This window comes from Gouania willdenowi, chromosome 4, assembly GCF_900634775.1.
Source record: "Gouania willdenowi chromosome 4, fGouWil2.1, whole genome shotgun sequence".
In the NCBI taxonomy this organism is placed as follows: Eukaryota; Metazoa; Chordata; class Actinopteri; order Blenniiformes; family Gobiesocidae; genus Gouania; species Gouania willdenowi.
In genome coordinates this window covers 43,119,016-43,140,040 of record NC_041047.1, presented here as the reverse complement: position 1 = coordinate 43,140,040, position 21,025 = coordinate 43,119,016, and the positions used below count along the sequence as shown (strand labels likewise).

The following is a 21,025-nucleotide window of genomic DNA, read 5'->3' as shown; positions in this document are numbered from 1 at the left end:
AGCGCCTTGTCAGCTCTTCTTGTTTACCAACTGACCTCTGACTTGTGTGTTAAAAGCTGCTAAAGGCCTGCAAATGGCAGAATGTTGACACTCTGGTTAAGACAAAGATGTGTGGAGATATTTTCCCATAAATTTAGAAGCTGTTTCTCATTCAGACGTTGTTAGCTACACATGTCCTCATACACTGGCTGGTCTAAAAGATTACAAATCACTTAATATCGACTGTATAATCATAATGTATGTTTTTGAAAAGCATGTTGTGTTTGTATGACAAACAACAATTTACAGAACATTACAACTCTATCCACGTCTAATCAAACATTATCTGACAGAGAATGTTTGATTAGGTGAAGCCTGCTAACAGAGAGATATCCCAGATATACTTTTCCAGGTTCGTAGTACAGGCCATTAAACACAAGGTATAGACTCCAAGCAACCTAACACCTGTGTGGTTGGAGGAAAGTGGACAGGACCAACGCAGGCAAAGAAGTTGCCTTGTGAATGAAATGCGCTATACAAATAAATTTGCCTTGCCTTGCATTGCCTTACAAGGGGAGAACTGGCAAACCCCCAAAAGAAAACACTTAAATTATTCTGTTGTTGTTGTTGTTGTTGTTTTTTATTATAATGCGTTATGCAAGGTGAGCTCCTATTTGTTTGATGACTTTAAGAATATGTTCATCATAGTATGGCAAACCTGTTTGTAGATTGTATGTGGAAGCTGTATATTTCACAGCATTACAGACCTCATATACAAATATCATAATAAATATACCATCATTAATATGTGTGAAAATCTGTGGCATCATGGCCCTGTTTCTGCGCCAGGAAAATTATTTTCCAGACAGTTTTTTCATACATAAAGCTAAATATTCTCAACTTAAACCTCATTTTACTGCTTTTAACAATTGTTTGTTATAAATCCCTTAAAATTAAAATAATAAATCAACAAAATTATTAGACATAATCAAAGAGTTAATCTTCGCACAAAATCATATTTCATTCTATGATACCATTGAGTTATCTTCTATCTAAAGCCTTTGCTTGTTTGTTCCTTTCCTCTCTATATCTCTTTTATGGTTTGGTTTTTAAAATGCTTCTAATCTGTTGATTCACTGATTGTTGTTTATGAGCTTTAAGTGTATGGTTGTCTGTATATTGTGCTTGTTGCATATAAATAAACAAAGCAGCTTTGTCTCAGGGAGTTGCTGGCCTGTGAGAGCCACACCTCCACCTTGTTGGCTGGATCAACCTGTTTGTTGGGAGTCTCTGTGTAATAAGGCTGGGCACTCCCAGCTGCTCAGTAAAAGTGTATCAGTCCGTCGGCGCTTTGCATGCACATCAGTCATGTTTGGGATTTGTTCGGTTCGGATTTTATTCTTGCTGTGTGTGGTGAGTCCAGCTGCTGTTTGCTTTGCCTTTTGTTCTGTATGAATGTGGTCGAACAGAGAAGCCTTTGTAACCTAGTACGTTGTGTAGCGATGGGCGATATTATCGGCCAATGTTTTTAATGAAATCCAATATCCAGAAAGCAATATGTCCTGTGGTTTGAGATAAGATGTTAAATATAAATATAGGGTTTTTTTACATAACTGAAGTTGAATGAGTTTTCTTATTTTAAAAAGACTAGTACAGTGCCCGTCGGAATTATGCATTCATGTGGGAGCTTAAGTAGAGTTGTCAATTATGGCCAAATGAGTATGTGTTTAAAGGTTGGATGTACAAAGAGGTGCACATACTCTGTACTCTGTCATGTTATATAGGGGTATATTTGCGGGTGCAAAATGTTGGTGCAATTTTCCTGGTTTAATTCTATGGGATGTATGTTTTTTGGAGTCGTGTGTATTTTTGTATCTTTGTGTTGTTTTTGTGCATTTTTTGGTATAATTATTGTTTTTGTTGCCATTGTAGTGTGATTCTGGAGTCATTTTGTGTATTTTTAATAAATTTTAGCACTACAAAAAATGTTTTTTAATACTCCACACGCACGCACGCACGCACGCACACACACACACACACACACACACACACACACACACACACACACACACACACACACACACACACACACACACACACACACACACACACACACACACACACACACACACACACACTGGCTTCCTCCCACAATCCAAAAACATGACTGTTAGGTTGATTGGCATCTATAGATACGCCAGTCCATCTCTATATAAAGACTGTGATAGACTGGCGCCCTGTCCAGGCTATACCTCTGTCCAGCGCCCGATGAGGGTTGGAAAATTGATGGCTGGCTGGATGGGGGTTTCTCTGTATATATTGGTATCTGTTAATCAGAAATTAAGGGTTGGACAAAAATGGCAAAAAGCTAATACCCAACATCTCTACTTTGTACTATCACATTACCATCTATCATCCCACGTCACACAGACAAGCTCTCACTGGCAACAATGATTACTTCATTTACAGGTAGGCTGTCAATCAATCAAACTTCATTTTTAAAGCACCTTTGAAACAAATTCAAATGCATTGATTGGCAAAAATATGATAAAAAGGTTTAGACTAAAGCACACAGAAGTAATTGGATAAAAATAATTACAAATATGACAAATAAGCTCTTTGGAACAGTATCCTCGGAGACTAACTCAGGGGCTCTATATAAGGAGCAGTTTGATCTCAATTGGGCCACAGATTATGGGTGGGAAAAGAAGTCATTTCAACATGAATGTGCCGTTTGCACTTCCATGTATAAATGTTATGTTGATATGCTATGATAAAGTATGTAAAGCAGCAATAATATCCATGTGATAAATGACAGTTATCACATTGTGGTAATGTTTGGGCAAAATTGCAGGATTTTAGAAAAAGAGTTCTTTTGACATTTTGTGACTGCAGTCGTGTGATAAATGCATGGGAAATGTGGGAGAAAATTTAATTGAAATTATGAATTTGGAGGGACTGAAATATCCACAACAAATTATTGAATTATCTCTGTCACTTTTACTTTCTCCTGCAGGCCGATTTTGACTTTCTAGCCTCACATTACAAATGCTCACATTATTGTAATTAAGTAGATGTCTTTGTGTACAATATGTACATTTCCTAATTCTTTTTTTTTCAAGAGTTTAATTTGACATCATGTGATCTACTTGCTACTTTGAAATTCATAGGTCACTCCAGGTGACACCCATAATTTGAATAAATATTCCAACCTTTGCAGCCAATAATATCAGGCTCAATTATGATGTAGGAAAATCACATGGCTGCATTTCCTTCATTAAACACACACAATTCCAGCTTTATAACGACATTTGTTCAACAAACCAATTGCCTTTGCTTCTTATTTGAATATTTTATTTTTCCCCAGAGAACTTAGATTGAACATAGATACACTAAACAAGTAAATCTTTTTAGAATAGGTCTGAGATGCTGAGATTTAATCCTGTGTAATGTAAGCATCTACATATGCATTATGATCATAATGGACAAGGAGCCCCTGTAAAAGTGATCAATGATCTCTGAAACAGAGAAGCTTCAGACTCCAACATGCAGCTTATATGATATCTACATATAGTTTCACTCTAACTAATCCATTTCATTCTTTTACAGCAGCGGGTCCCAAGCCCCTGGTACGAGGCCTAATGGAGATAATTGCAGTATTAAATTAGTTAGTGACTAGCAAGTGCAGTAAATGGACATGTCAAATATTTCATGTTATTTTCCATAAATCATCTGAAGCACATAAGATACAAAATAAACAGTAACTTTATTAAGTTCATTGACCATGTTTGGTATGGTTTCAGGAAGTTTAATAGCCAGTAAATAAGAAAAGATAATGAAATGGAATCTAAATGAAAATTTGTGAAATTTTAAAAGGGAAAATCTGGGTCTCTAGAAGTACATTTGGCTCTCAAAACATTAGATGAGTGACAAGACTTTGATAAATCTTTATTACATATCAATCCATTCATCCATCTGTCAAAGTTTTATCACCAACAACACATGATTTCTAGCTGTGAGGCATAGTGACATGGGTTTAGCCTAAAAGAGGCATTATCATCAATACTGAAAAACGTTCTGTTTCTACATGCAGGATTAATGAGCATTTACAAAATTACAATTACAAGACAAGTGCACACAGAGAGCACAAACCTCAGGCAAGTTTACATCAGCTCACCAAATTTCATTTAAATCTGTTCTTAACCTTTTGAAATATCCTTGCTCTGATTACAAGCCCGCTTCCTTAACCGATCCTGAAAAGAAAGAGTTTTGAGTCAAACTAGTTATGTACCATTGGAATTTGAAAACATTGAGTATATTAGTATAAGTTGTTTGTTGTTTGATGGTGCTTTAGTAGTAAGCAGTACGTAAGGTGGTGTTTCTTACTGGCCTTATTGGTTGTCTTAGCAGATCCACTTTTGGCAACATTTAAACTATTTCCAAAACAGATGCAAGCCTTCCCTTATCTAAATATGTATGGGTTGTGATGTCATTGCAAAAGTGAATTTATAATTGAATTGATGGAACTCAGGGATCAATCAATCATCCTTCCATTATCTTGACTCGTACAGTACCCGTTCATGTGGGAGCATAAGGGGTATAATTGCGTATTTTTGTATCTTTCTTTTGTGTTTTGGTGCATTTTTTGTATAATTATTGTTTTTGTTACTCATTTTCATATTTTTTTCGTTTGATGTATTTTTCTGTAATGTATGTTTTTGGAATCATTATGTGTATTTTTGTATCTTTTTTATGTAATTTTGTGCATTTCTGTTGTTATTTTGTGTATTTTTGTATAAATATTTAGTTTTAGTGTATTTTTAGTCATTTTCATGTTTGTTGTTGTTTGGTGTATTTTTCTGTAATGTATGTTTTTTGGAGTAAATTTTTGTGTTTTTGGAGCCTTTTTGTATATTTTAATGCATTTCTGTTGTCATTTTGTGTACTTTTTGTATAAATATTTAGTTTTTATTTTATTTTACTCATTTAGTATATTTTTATTATAAATACCGTGTGTGTGTGTGTGTGTCAGCCATCTCCTCCGTGCGTTATCTATCACACATGCAGGCGCGCTTCTTGCACATAATCCGCGGCAGGTTGTTAAGAGAGACACGGTAACTACGGTAGCCAGTTAAGTCAGCATGTATGTCTATGCTGTACAACCCCTCGACTAACAGAGAAAGTTTGTCACACCAGTGCCACCACTGGATAAGTTTGTGTTGAGCCCTGATAGTAATAAATATGTTGATAGGGATATAATATTAATAGTGAAAGTAGTAATAGTAATAAAAGTAATGTTGTAATGATATTAATGGTAATAATTGCAATAACAAAATAATATAATAATGCACTAAAAACAATATTAATGATAAACAATATTAAATAATTATAAGGTAATATAATGATAATATAGCAATGCTAATAATACAATGAGAACACCAGTAACTATAATAAAAATATATATTAATAATGAAAAAGAATATAATGGTATTTATAAGAAAAGCAATAACTTTAATACAATAGTAGTACAATTATACAATAACAATAACAAAATAATATAATGAAAATCCAGGTACTATAATACAATAAAAACAATAAAAACATAAAATAATAAGGTAATAGCAATAATAATAATACAATGAGAATACCAGTAACTATAAGATAAAAGAATAATACAAAAAAAGAATAATATAAGAATAGCAATAACAATAATATGGTAGTAGTACGATTAGATAGTGATAATATAATACTGTGTGTGTGTGTGTATGTGTTCATGTTTGTGTTTGTGTGTGTGTGTGTAAAAAAGAGAGAGAGAGAGAGAGAGAGAGAGAGAGAGAGAGACCCGAAAGTATCACGAAAAAGCACATAGAAGAATATAAGTAGAAACAATAATCATAGTGGACCCATCCGCGCACAATAACGTTACATTCCTCTGTCTGAAGAATCAGAATGTTTGCGATAAGGTCGGCTATTGACTGTCGGCACAGCCACCGCACACACTCATGGAGATGAAGGAGGAAGTGAAGTTTGTGACCCGAGATTTAAAGTAAGGAATAATATTAAATAACCATGAAATATTAACTTGAAAGACTTTTAGCAAAACGTTTTTAATATCGACCTTCTTTTTTTTTTTTTTAACCCAAACAAACGTCAGGAACCCGGAGCCGGAAGTGGTGATAGATAGCGCCCCCTCACACCCTGAGGTCAAAAGTTGAATAGGTTTCATTTCGGGGCCATCCAGAAGTGAAATAAAATTAAATTAAACATTTTGAAATGACCAAATTACACCAAAATAACAGATACACACACTTGGGGTATTTGGAACCCGTCGACCAAGTTTCAGGTCGAACTCGCACCGCGTCGGGAAGATATTTGCACTGCACACACACACACACACACACACACACACACACACACACACACACACACACACACACACACACACACACACACACACACACACACACACACACACCATCCTTGCTTTTATAGGTAAATGTAACTTTTTTATTTATTGTAAAGGCACTTTGGTGGCGTGCATGAATTAGATCCAGGGTTATGTTAGCATGTTGGTAGCATCTAACCCTTGAAGCTATAGCAGGGTCAGCCATCCCTGGTCCTGGTGCAGTGTTGATCAGATGATATTGGGTGCAAGAGTGAAAGCTTAGTGGGATCATGCTTCATTGTGGAAACAACCCCTGTGCTTTGGTCCACAGGTTGTCCCAGTGGTGTGGGTCGCTTCGAGTCAGAATCTGATCAGAAAAAGAAGACACTGGATTCTTCCGCCAACACCTTTGAAAGAAAACAAAGACTACACTCACCTTGAATACATTGCCAGGGTAAGTATTAGTTACATTAGTTACCCTCATGTTCCAACTGTGCCCACACATTAGTGAACAAATTGATAGAAATTATTATTATTATTATTATTATTATTATTGTTTTTGTTATTGTTATTGTTATTTTTATTATTTTTATTATTGTTATTATTATTATTATTGTTAAATCCACACCTTAACATATGCATCAATTGATAAAAACACAGGGCAGGGTTTTTCCTGCTTACAGGATTCCAAGGCAACCTCTTCCTCCTATTTTCCTGTCTATTTTCTCTGTAATGTCATGAAAACTATTATTTTCTGACAAAAGCTACACTCTGTAAATGTTATTCATAAGTGTCTACAGAGGGGTATTCCATAAAGCAGGTTATGTTCAAACTCTGAGTATGTTCAGGCTGAAATGAGGGAAACTCTGAGTATCCCATTCCTAAACACGAGGAATGTTCTTCTCTGAGTATGTTACCATGGCAACATTGTCCGTGAACTAAACCTGGTCGCTGGCAGGTTTTATCAAAGAAACCCTGGGTTTCTACCTGGCTCCGCCCACCTGAACACCATTTCTGAACACTTTAATAAACCTTAACACTTTTCTCTGAAACACATTAATAACATCACACACCACAGACGTGCTCACATCATTACTAATTGTTGTGTTGCTTTTCTTTTTTTTGTTTTTTTTTGTGTGCAAATGGTAGTTTTCTTTATAACATTGTAGATGTAGATCATTAAGTGAAAGACACTGAGAGGTTGATCTGCATTAAAATATCTACTGATGTCTGTAGTAAAGTTCTCTGAATACAAACCTGTGGATAATATAAAGGAGGAGATGATAATTTAAATTAATCCACTTTTTTCGACAATATTACATTAAAAATCAATATAAATGATGCAATATCAAGCTGTCTTAATATCCAGTGTAACAGGAGGGCTCTCTATGCAGCCATCCTATGCTGCTGACACGTCTCCTCAGACACATTTTATTCATATTATTCACCACTCGTCACGTCACTGAAGAGATAAAGTGATGAAGCGACCAAAAAGTGTGACTAATTACGGATGATTTAAGCCACTATAATCACTGAAGACTGAACGCACCTTTAGAACAGGCTCATATTCCTCAAACACTGGCTTATTTTTCACCCATTAGGGTGAATTAATCACTATTTTCCGGGTGGTTGTCATGGCAGCTCAAGTCATCTGTGATCCATTGATGATGGCTTTTTATCGCGCGAGTGCACGTAAGTAACCCAAGGTTTACATACTCAGGGTTGATTAACCCACTTCATACCAGCTGTAATGGAATCTGATACCCAGAGTTTCCCATCGTGGGGTATGTTGACCCAGAGTTTATGGATAGACTCAGAGTTTGTTAACCCTCCTTTATGGAATACCCCTCAGATTTGCTGTATGAACGTGCATCAAAAGTCACTGTAAATATAGCAGCAGGAGAAAAATGTTTTAAGAACAATTGATCACAACTGACCGGACTGAAGAAGTTTATCATATCTGTAGGCTGTACCTTTTACGCTAACAGCTGACCATTGTTATATTAATGCACACGGGATCTTTATAGCATCAGATATGCTATAGTAAAGTGATACAGAGAAAAGATGGAACTTTCAAAGCAGGAGTGTTTGTAGTCTTCAAGCCGACTGGATGATAGTTAATGTAGTAGGATCTCTTTAAAGCAGCATAGGGCAGGATTTGAGAAAAAAATAAACATTCATTTTAAGTTTTTTTTTAATGCTAATGGGTAATGAAGCATTCTAAACCAAAGAGATTGAGCCCACACACATTTCTCCTTATTGCCTTGAAAAGATTGTGTGATACATCTTGTGCTGCTGTTCTGGGCAAAGCGTTCTCGACGGCTTAAGAATAAACCAGAAATATGGAAGAATGAGAAGAAGACGGCTTGGAGACTGAAAGAAGACAAGCACGGTGGACTAAACTACTGTTTGGTTCCACAGATGTATGCAGAGGCATGTGCACAGGTCTTGCAGTAAACAGTCACGTGAACGGCGAGTAAATAAATAACCATGTCACACTAGGAGTGCGGATCGGGCCGTATTTTCTCATCACATCTGACCCAACAGTGATAAACCTCATTTTTTTCTCAAAGAAATTACGTATTTACGTTTGTTTTTGTGGTAAGCACCGATTTTATTAACAAACAATTGTTAATGTTAACATCAGATCAGCGCACGTGTAACAAGCAAACGTCAAACATAAACGCAAGCGACCCCTGTATTCCTTTCAAATTTTCCTCCTCTGGTCCATTCTCCTTGCCTAGCGGATCACAGCTCTCATTGTTATACATTTAAAGCTGCATTAATCCGGGCTACATCAGCTGTGGCTGCTGGAGCAGGAAAAGAAGAACACTACATGCAAATGACACAATGTGACCGAACCCAACCACCAGTTCTAAATATCTGTCCGAACCCGACCCGTCTGGTGCCATCGGGTCCCGTCAGTCTTCGGTCGAGTATTCATCTTCTAGTTACAGTATCAGCTGTAAACAGTTGATGCACGCCCCTGCGCTGCTTGGCTGATGGCTGCAGTTACCCTAACCACCATGGTGTCACTATGGAGTCTGATTTCTAGATCCTGCCCTATGCTCCTTTAAATCACAATCAGAATTTGTTTATTAATCCCAGTGGCAAATTGCTTTGTAAAAAAATAAAAAGAATAAAACGTTTAACAAAGACGAAAGAAAGAATAAACGTTAAATAGGTGTATAATTTAAGTAAAACACTGTTAAAAAATAAGGATCAGGTGCACACACATTACAGTAGTAAAAAATAAAGTAAGATAATAATAATAATAATATACAAATTGTCACGGTCCGGTGTGGGTCCGGACCCAAATGCAAGGAGAGATGGAGGCAGGATAGACGAGTAGCGTTCTTGGAACCAGTCCATGTTTATTCTTTAAAGCAAATTCCAAAATCCAAACTAAAATCCAAAAACAGGGGAGCAGGAACAGGGAGCAAGACTAGACACAACTGTACACGAAGTGGGAGACAACGAACCTGACAACATTACACAACGAACCAGCAACCACACTGTGACCAAGCACACAGTTAAATAGTAGAGGAGGCCTGATTAGGAATGGGCCACACCTGGGTGAAAACATGAGGGACCTAATCAATCACCAACCAAGCACACAGACATCACTGGGGGGGGGGGGGGGGGTGGAGCCACAAGCAGGAATCCCTGAAACACAGACAAGCGTTAACACAAGACTAGACTCAAAATAAACAAAGACACAGAATAACTAAACTTAACCAACAGAACATGACATAACCCCCCCTTTAAGGAGCGGGTTCCAAACGCTCCTAAAAACAAAATTCAAACCACCCCAAAAACCAAACCTGGGTGGGAGCCGGCAAAGCAGGGGACCAGGAGTCCGGCGGCCTCCCATGAGGCGGAGCCGGCGAAGCAGGCGGGAAGACCTCCGGCGGGCCGGGCGAAGAGGGCTCAGACGAGGCAGGCGGGAAGACCTCCGGCGAAGAGGGCTCAGACGAGGCAGACGGGAAGACCTCCGGCGAAGAGGGCTCAGACGAGGCAGACGGGAAGACCTCCGGCGAAGAGGGCTCAGACGAGGCAGACGGGAAGACCTCCGGCGAAGAGGGCTCAGACGGGCCGGGAAAGCTGGGAGTTGGCGGCCTGGTGCGGGGAGCCGGGACTGGCGGCTGGGCAGGCGGCTGCCGGGACTGGCGGCTGGGCAGGCGGCGGCCGGGTGCGGGGAGCCGGGACTGGCGGCTGGGCAGGCGGCGGCCGGGTGCGGGGAGCCGGGACTGGCGGCTGGGCAGGCGGCGGCCGGGAGCGGGGAGCCGGGACTGGCGGCTGGGCAGGCGGCGGCCGGGAGCGGGGAGCCGGGACTGGCGGCTGGGCAGGCGGCGGCCGGGTGCGTGGAGCCGGGACTGGAACGCTAGCCTGACAGCTAGGGGACACAGGAACGCTAGCCTGGGAGCTAGGAGACACAGGAACGCTAGCCTGGGAGCTAGGAGACACAGGAACGCTAGCCTGGGAGCTAGGAGACACAGGAACGCTAGCCTGGAAGCTAGGAGACACAGGAACGCTAGCCTGGGAGCTAGGAGACACAGGAACGCTAGCCTGGAAGCTAGGAGACACAGGAACGCTAGCCTGGGAGCTAGGAGACACAGGAACGCTAGCCTGGGAGCTAGGAGACACAGGAACGCTAGCCTGGGAGCTAGGAGACACAGGAACGCTAGCCTGGGAGCTAGGAGACACAGGAACGCTAGCCTGGACGCTAGGGGACTGGCGGGGTTGGCCCTTTCTTTTGGACCGACCTCTACCTCGTTGTAGGCTCCGGGGTCCTCCCAAAGCCAGTCGAGTTCCCCAGTAGGGATCCCTAACAGGCTCGTCCTCCCATCCATACAACAGATCTTCCCTGGCCTCCAGAAGGTAGCTCTGCCAATATGAAGTCCTTTCAGCCAGGTCCATCTCTGCCATATCCATCTCTGCTAGGTCCACTGATGGCTGGTTCGTTCTGTCACGGTCCGGTGTGGACTTATAAAACATCCTCAGCATTTTTCTGCAGATGTTGAAGGACCTCAGCTGTCTCCGAAAATAGAGGCGGCTTTGGCCCTTCCTGTAGAGGGAGTCAGTGTTCTTCCCCCAGACCAGTTTATTGTCAATTACCACTACCAGGTATTTGTACTCCTCCACATTGTCTACACCGACCTCCTGGATGGAGACAGGGCTGACTGGCCTCTTGGTTCTCCTCAGGTCCACAATCAGCTCTTAGGTCTTTGTCACATTGAGCTGTAGATGGTTCCGCTCACTTCATGTGACAAAGCTGTCTACAGCAGTCCTGCACTCCACCTCGTCCCCCTCCCTGATACATCCAACCACTGCAGAGTCGTCCAAGAACTAAAGCGCTGGATGCAACGATTCCTCAAATACCTTGATTACAAAATTATCAATGAATTTTCTCTGCCTTGAAGCCTCACTAATTTAAACAAAAAAAAACGTATATATATATATATATCTTGCCTCAGGCTGACATTACATGTTGTGGAATCTTTTCACATATTTTCTTTTTCTACTTATGTAATAAACAAGTATACATTTTTCTTAAAAACTAAACAAATTGATCATTATGAATAAGTGATCAACCTTATTTTCTGTTGAATGTTTAATATTAGGCTTTAATCAAGCAAAAGTGCATTTTATTCAGTTACTCAATTAATCAATAGAATAATTGATTAACAAAGTATTGATAGCTGCAGCTTTGGCGGCGATTACAAACACATGTGACACTGTTTAACTGACGAGTCCTGCTGTGAGGGTTTCCAGTGTTCCCAGTATTCCCACTGATGCTGAAGGGAAGTTCAAGTGCTATGTTCATTACTGCAACAGGTTTGAGCCGGAAGCTGCTGATCTCCAACCTATGATCTGCAAGCCAAAACAGGGACAGTGGACATTTGCTACTGTCCAGAGAAAACAGAACAAATATTGAAAACATAAGCATCTGTTTTCCTTATTAGGTTTTATATAATCACACAGAAAAACAGTTTGTTCTGCTTTTAATGTTGATTGATGTACGACCCAATGTTACCCTTTATGTTTCAGATTCGATCCGATTTTGATACTGGGTCAAATGTGGTCTACTCTTTGGAAGGTATCGGAGCAAACAAGGATCCCTTTCACACGTTTGTGGTAGATGCTAAAAGTGGAAAAATCCGTGTGACAAAAATCTTGGACAGAGAATTCATTGACTCGTATAATGTAAGTATCCGTTGCACCATTGATGCAACTTAAATTATCCTCTTAATTCCTGTTTAGAAAGAATTACATTAATTGTTTCTTCATAGAATAAATAGTGTTTATTGTCATTATGTTTCAATTTGTGTATGAATGCATTTATCTTTGAAAATCTGAAAATTCAAAGAAGTTTAGCTTCTGAAGAGTTGTTATATTCTCTGGTTTCAGTTGTCAGGTGTTGCTACATACTTGGACGGTACTCTCGCTGAGCGAAACATCGACATACGAGTCAAAGTCCTTGATGAGAATGACAACGCCCCAGTGTTTGGGAAAATCCCAGATGCAGAGGTGCTTGAGCTCAGTGCTACAGGTAAATCCTTTTGTCATCCTTTAATGACTCCAAGAACTGTTGTAACATAAGACACTTTCCTCCACAACTTAAAAAAAACTTTCTGGTGTGCATTTGTGTGTGTTTTCTTTTTTTTTTTTGCATATTTAGTTTAATCCATTGTTATCCTGTGTCTTTTTCTTCTTCTTCGTATGATGAAATCCTACTAACAAATTTTGCACAAAGATCCAGTCCCAGCCCAGATTGCCTTGGCTGCAAAAACAGGCCGATCATCCTAAAAGTAGCATTACAAGAAGCCTCTAAATTTGGAAATGCAAAACAAATCAACCATATGTGCATTGCTGCAGATTTGGAAATTTTCACCAAAATGTGGCCCGATAACACTGAATAAACTTTTACACATTTACAGGGCTGCCAAGCTTCAGAAAATGACAAGAGTGAGACTTTATTGACCTGATGCGTTCCGGTGAAAAAACGTGTCCTTTTTTAACATGGCTTTGGCCTTTTTTAACGTTAATTTATACCTTAAGACTGATGTCCTCACCTTCATGCCAGTGGCTCTTCCTGCACTGTGGCCTCCTAATGCTAGTTTTAATCAATCAGACATTAGAAATGAAAACTAACAAGAATTTTGACAAAATAAATGTATTTGTCAATATTTCATTTCAACCAACTCTGGCAGGGGGCTCCCTCTTAAAACATTGTGGCCCAAGGCAGTGCTACCTTTACCTCAGCTCTCCTTGTCTGCAACAGAATGGAGGTCATTAAAAAGATAATTATGTAAAAAACATTAAAACATCAAGTGATTTCTAATTGAATGAATGTATTAGCAGCAGACTCAATGTCCATAGAAATACACTATTATATACAAAAAATAATCAAATAAGAACAGTTGAAATGAACATTAGATTAGAAAAGGCATTTTTTTTCATTTACTATGTATTTATGCTGATATAACCTACAAGTGCAATGCAGTAGCTGAATAAGATTTTTTATTAATTTAAGTCTAACACAGACACACGCATGTACTGTAGGAGTGGGCAATATGGGGAAAAAAATCACGTTGTAAAATAACGATCACAATACGATTTTTTTCATTCAAATCATTCAGACTATTTTAAAGTTATTTACCAATTAAACAAACCAATTCACCTACTTAAAATCATCGCCCTAAATGGAAAAAATTAATAAAAGATAATTTAAGACAAGGTAATTTTAAAAAATTTTTTTAAAGTGTATGTAAGCAATTTATCAAACTGGTTCCAAGTACAATTAACATGAAACAAAAGGGCTGACATGTTCTTATAGTCACACACAGTCTTTTTACTTTGTTTAACTAGTAGAATTAGCATTAGCAACACTTGCTACATAAAAAGGTGGCATATCAGTCTAGTGATTTCTATTTGTTATTGAGGTAACACATTCATTAATAAAATCCTACTTTAAACAGTGTTTGAACGCCTCATTTCACACAGTTTATACAATAATATAAAACAAGATAAAACGTTACTGCTTTGGTTACATTAGGCCAGGGTGATATGGACCAATACTCATATATTTTCCTCAAAATGACAATAGGCAATATAAACCATTTATTTTTTTCAATAGTTTTACTATTTATAAATTAAATATTAATGCCTCAGCAGCAGCTCTGCTACACAAAGTTAGTTAGAGAAGAAAAACACATGCAGTGTTAGTTTTTTACACGAGTAAACTAATACTATAACACACGCACACACACGCACACACACACACACACACACACACACACACACACACACACACACACACACACACACACATACACATACACACACACACAGCAATATAAACAATGAACAAAATTGGGTAGTTACATACCCAAGACGTCAAGACCCGTCTTTCGTCTTGACTCATTGACAGAGCATCGTCTCTTGGGACAGAGGTTGTGAGTTCAAGCTAGAGTTTACATTGGGCCCAAAAAATCCAGCCCGACCCGACCCGGGCCCGACCCATTAACTTAAAGTGTAGGCCCGAGCCCCAAGCAAAGCCGACGTAAAATATTATTTTATTGAACGTATTGCAGTCGGTAGTTTAGTAGCACGGTGCCTTTCGCAGTGAGGGGGTGCGCGCACACACTCACCGCAGCCCAAAAGGTATTGTAATGACGTGACTCGAGTCGTTATGTTTTACAGGCTTTAATGGAGGTCGTAGTAACACGCCAAAAATAAACAATCAAACACACAAAGAACCATCTTACACCATCATACACTCACACTACCATGGGAATGGAATTTTGCACTAGTCTTTTCCCCGCTTACGCCTGCCCTTTCCCCAGCCTCCCAGCCAATCAACACTCAGAAAACATGTAAACAAAGACACACATTGGCAGAGAAAGCTGCACGTAACCATGATGCCTTCTCGGCCATGGGAAATCCCAGCATCAGTTAACCACTGAATACACACAAGTGGAACGTAACCAGAACATAGAACCCAGTCCGTTACAGCATTGCAGACCAGATTGGGCAGCCCATGCAAGGAGCGCAGACCTGACTGAAGCACGCAATCATATTTGTTCCCTGCGCTCCAGCAGCAAGTGAGGAATGAGCAAAATCAGCAAATAATATTCAGTGAATGTGAACGCTGAACAACAAAACACAACACCGTCAATATCCCATCCCACTACTAGCAGAAATCACGATGCTTCCCTAAATCCTTTAGTGACGCAGTTTCCTCACCTGCTGCGTGGAATTTACTAAGATTGCAGCAAAAATGAGTGCACAAGCAGAACTGGTGCAGACCGCCCTTTTTTTAAATGAGCATTTTGTACGGGTTCTGTTGAACATGGAGGGTGAACATGAGTGCGCGGAAGCAAAAATAAAAATGTTAAGCAGCAGAATTGGAGTTGTTAGGGGAGGAAATTAATTTTAAAAAATGGATGAATTACAGCAGATAGTTATATAGGTAGATATTCTTTATTCATCCCGCAGTGGAGAGATGTGCGTGCGTGCGGCTGATTGTGTGTATGTGAGACAGTAATCAGCAAAGGACAGATGTGCGTGCATGCGGCTGATCGCGTGCGTTCTCTTTCTTACACAAACACGCACACAACTGGAGCCTTTTTTTAATCTCCGCTGTGTTTTTTGTCCGCATTTACTGCAGCGATTCTCTATTTTCTGGTAATAAAACCGCAAATCACCGCAAACAGTTCCAGATTTCATGAATCGCGTTGCATACATTTATTTGCATTTCCTCCTCCCATATTTTGCCCCCCTTGGGAGATCCACCTACTATGCATATTCATTAGGGGGAAACGCGCTAAATGGATTGAGAGCGCGTGCAGTGCAGCGGCGGCACACTCCTGATTTCCTGGGCTTTGTACTCTTTATTAGCGCGTGGAGTGACGTTTGCACACATTTTAATACAACTAAACCTTTAGTGAATCCGCCCGAGATGTTTATTGGAAAAATTTGTGTATTTTTTTTTTTTTTGTCATTTTATATATTCTCCTGTTACTTTAGTTGTCCTTTTGTCTATATTTCAGTAATTTAGTCTGTTTTTTTTTTTTAGCTATTCTGGCCTCTAGTTGCCCATGTCTGCAGTATTTTGTGACTTTTCTAAAGAGGAAAGTTGCATTTGCTGGCTTGGACCAGTCCAGCTTCTAGCATTTTCTTTTGTACGGTTAAATCTTTGCTGAATTGAATTATCAAGTTCAAGGGAGTGGTAAATAATTTTCTTGCTGAGGCTGTTTTGTGAGCGAGGATTGTACGATGGACCTATTGCTATTTCATTGTGAATGTGTGTTTGGTATGAACGACTGAGAGGTTGTGACAGGAGTGGCATTCAACACACCTCCTTCCTGGCAGTACAAAATGTTTTTAAGGTGTGACCCTACAATCATCTTTGTAACCTTGTACTGTTCTCATATTATTTCTGATTCTACTTGGACTCAAATGGCTGTTTCAATCACGCAGTTAACTATTTCCATTTGATAGTGATATTAAGCTGATAAACCTATTGCTTACAGGTAAATGTTCACCTTTCATAGAAGTCCAGACACTCTGGTCTGTTCAGATTATTACTTCTGAGTTAATCTATGCCTGAGCACTGTTTTTTTGTTTCTCTACAGGCAACTCAGTCGCTAAAATTAGTGCAGTAGATATAGATGAACCAGGGAACATCAATTCCAAGATTGTCTATTCTATCATAGAACAGAACCCAGATCAGGACATGTTCTCCATTAGTCCTGATGGAACCATCTATGTCAAGAAGTCTTCACTGGACAGAGAGGTAACCCATGGAGAAATACACTTACACAATTTGGATGATAGCAACATTTAATGCATCATGGCTGTTAAGTAGAAGAAAAATGGAAGTTCAATGTTTTTGACACCTAAATATTGATCGACAAACAGAACAAATGTTTCAGCTCTCGAGTATATTTCATAAAAGCTAGATAGAGCATTAGGGCGAGGTTGTTATGTAAGAACTAATTTTATAGAAGTCAAAGACACTACAAGTATCGTGATTGGTACTGACCACTCTTTAAGAGATAAACCTCAGATTAATCTCAATCTAAGAAAGTTATTAAGGGTTCTTATTAACAAACTGTCTTGGGACCATCAAACAAATAGTTTTGTCTCTAAAATGGGCCGTAGCCTTGTAGTTATAAAAAGATGCTCAAAATATTTAATCTCACATGTCATTCAGAGTCAGAATTTCATTTGGATTACTGTTCAGTCGACTGGTTGATTGCTTCATTAAATGATTTATTTATTATTATTAAATAATTGTCGCAAAACAAATCTTTCATTATTATTGTTTTTTATTATTACTATTTCCTCTGCCAAGAAGCTCATATTTTTACCAGTGTTTCTTTATTTGTTTGTCTGTTAGCAGAATTATGTCAAAGTATTTAACGGACTTTTAACAAAAGACAGACCTTAGGACTTGGAAGATTCCATTACATTTTCTAGAGGATCTGCATCATTATAGTGATTCTGGATCAGTTGGAAAAATGAAAAAATCTGCATCCCTCATCATTGGCAAAATTAAAAAAATTCACATCTCTGTTTGTAATTGACCAATTTTTATGAAATTTGTCTCAGTTATGTCGGGTTAATTCTTCAATTAACTTAAATCAGATCAGATCTGGATTGCGCATATTATTGCAGCTGGAAGTTTGGGATACATTTAAAATATAGTCTATTAGCAAATCCAGAACTTTACTTATACTGATCCAATAATTTTTCATGCATTTTCAGACACAGGATCAGTACACTGTAATAGTGAAAGGTCAGGACTTGAATGGACAACCAGGAGGAAAAAGTGGAACTGGCACCGTTACCATCAATGTTAACGATGTCAATGACAACCCTCCCACTTTGGAAAAGGAGCTGGCAAGTATTTTCCTTCAAATATTACTCCATGTTTTTGCATGGGTCTTATGACCTGTCCGCTTTCTTCATCAGTGGAAGAAGTCTCAGTAAATATTTCGTTTTATTACAAACGTACTGTTTAAACCTTGACTTTGATTCACCTTGTTCTCCTTGCTTAGTATGAAGGAAGTATTGAGGAGAATGTGCATGGTGTGGAGGTGATGAGACTCCAAGCAAATGACCTCGACCTGAAGGGCACAGAGAACTATGAAGCTGTCTTTGATATTGTTAAAGGGAATGAGGCTGGCTACTTTAGCATCAAGACGGACCCAAAAACCAACGAGGGCATCCTGATGCTTGATAAGGTACTGTCATTCTATTTAAGAAGAAAGCATTTACTGCATTTTTATGTTCACTAGTAAAACATCTCATTAATCTAAAATATTCTAATACACAATGCAATAAAGAAACTTGACATAATAATTAAGCTGAAATTGCTGGTGAATCTGAAGTGCTTCAACATTTTCTTCTTGATTAAGACTTAATGTATTTAAAACCCAGATCATCCACTTAGATTAGATTACAGTGTGTACTAGTATGTAAGTCGACAGCACGTTAGAGCAGCTTGAAGTTCAGCCTCTATAAACAGTCACTGCGCAAAAAAACCCAAGAATCAAACCCTGAATATTCCAAGATATGAGTCAAATACGGTGATATCCACATGGGATACTCTCCGAGCAGCAGTTGAAGTTGATGTCATACTGGAGCTTCGCCTCAGTGACCATTGTGTTCTTGTTCACCTGTCTAACCAAGGTCCTTCTTCTCCAGTCAGTACGCTTGGTCAGGCAGACAGATCTAAGGAACCCTGTGATTCTAACCCTTTCCATTCCCCAATAGTGGAGATGAGAGTGCTTTTCAGGACCTTCAATGTTGAAACTATTGTTCATCCTTCCCCAGATTTCTTGCTTTATACAATCCCATATCCAAGGTCTGCAGAATATTCCTTGGACTTCATTGCTTAGTTTGTGCTCTGACATGACCTGTCAGCTGTATGTCCTGATGTACATTACAGGCTGTTTTGTGTAGATTTCTTTAAGGAAAACTAGACTCAAAACCATTGTAGAATAACTGACAAAAGGAAATGTGGAAAAGGCAAAGATGGTGAATACTTTATTGTGGCACTGAATGTCTCTTTCTTAGCAGCATTTATTCTCAGGTTAAAAACATTGTGCATTTGCAGGTTTGGTAGAATTTACTTAAGCCATATCACACATTGAGTTACCCAGACATGCCTTGCAATAGATTGGCCTCTGATCCAAGGGGGTTTACCTTACACCCCATGTCCGCTGGGATGGGCTCCAGCATTTCCTGCATTTCTGTACAGGAAAAAGCAGGTGACGAGACGAGTCAAACTGAAAACAAGACAAAAATGTTCAACAAACTCTGACTGCATTTCTATCAGCATTTGGATTTTAGGTAGACAAATATTTACTGTACTTGATTGTGTAAAGACTTTATTTCTATTCTAGGCTGTGGATTATGAAGATGTGAAGAACCTTGACCTAGGAATAACAGTGAGGAACAAGGCACCTCTAGTTGATGGTTCTGGGACATTTTCAGGCGCAAATGTGAACTTAGGAGGAGGTGGAAGTGGTGGAGGTGGTGGAAGCGGCAGTGCAGGCACCTCTGGTACTGGTGGCACGAGTGGAGGATCTGTTAGTGGAGGACATGGAACGTCAACATCGCAGAGCGGAGCATACAAAACCTACCCTGTCAAAATAAGTGTGAAGAACCAGCCTGAGGGGCCACAATTTAATCCCGCAGTTAAAGCGATCCCCATCTCAGAGGGAGGTGACACCGTTAGCATCAATACGATCTTAACTCGCTACACTGCAATAGATGCAGACACTCAAAAACCTGCAGAGAATGTGAGGCAAGTATCAAAAAGCTGTTGATTTACTGTATAAGATTCACTTACTGTATCTAACAATGTCTAAACCATGTTTTCTTAAAGGTATATTAAAGGTTCAGACCCGGCCAACTGGCTTACTATTGACCCGAAGACAGCTGATATCAAACTGACCAAGATGCCTGACAGAGAATCCCCAGCTTTGGTCAATGGAACGTATTTTGCTCAAATCCTGTGCATCTCAGAAGGTGTGCTTATCTACTTTATATAAAACTCACAACTTAGAGAGCAGCTTTTAATAAGAAACGGGTCAAAGGCAAATGTAAATATATATATACTCTCTGGTTGTCATAGATATGCCAGGAAAAACAGCCACCGGCACCATCGCCATCCAGGTGGAAGATTTCAACGACCACTGCCCAAGGCTCACCAGTAACATCAAGACTCTTTGTACAACAGAAAGTGCTGTTATTGTGAACGCTAAAGATGAAGACGCAGACCCCAATGGTGCCCCTTTTGACTATGAAGTAATCTCGAAGGGCACAGAAGGAAAATGGCACGTTGAGCATCTCAACGGTAAGCAAACACCTCTGAAATTAGTGTATGGATTTGCTTTAATAGATCATCAAACTTGTTCGTTATTCTTTTTTCCAGATCGTCTTTGCATTTTTTTAACAATGCTTTCTGCTTTGTTTTTACATTTTTTATATATTCCGATAAATGAACATTTATACGGTTTAGCCATACCAGCCTGTTTAAGCGGCATAGACGTGTCGCAGAGGTTGGCCAACAGCACTTCTGCATCGGGGCAATGCATCGCTATGCAATTGGCTGCCATGCCGCTAGGGGGTTGTGGCTGTGAG

General features: G+C 39.3%; 1 protein-coding gene across 1 annotated transcript in view; it reads left to right on the top strand.

Moving 5' to 3' along the window:
• The first annotated feature begins 1,271 nt into the window (after positions 1–1,271).
• LOC114461704 (desmoglein-2-like) overlaps positions 1,272–21,025 on the top strand; it is a 33,296-nt gene continuing 13,542 nt past the window's right edge. Inside the window, exons 1-10 of the mRNA XM_028443994.1 lie at positions 1,272–1,392; positions 6,696–6,818; positions 12,416–12,571; positions 12,776–12,917; positions 17,005–17,165; positions 18,140–18,274; positions 18,433–18,618; positions 19,783–20,186; positions 20,268–20,410; positions 20,517–20,738. Coding sequence (XP_028299795.1) covers positions 1,348–1,392; positions 6,696–6,818; positions 12,416–12,571; positions 12,776–12,917; positions 17,005–17,165; positions 18,140–18,274; positions 18,433–18,618; positions 19,783–20,186; positions 20,268–20,410; positions 20,517–20,738 — 1,717 coding nt within the window. The 5' untranslated portion in view covers positions 1,272–1,347. The remainder of the gene's footprint in view (positions 1,393–6,695; positions 6,819–12,415; positions 12,572–12,775; positions 12,918–17,004; positions 17,166–18,139; positions 18,275–18,432; positions 18,619–19,782; positions 20,187–20,267; positions 20,411–20,516; positions 20,739–21,025) is intronic.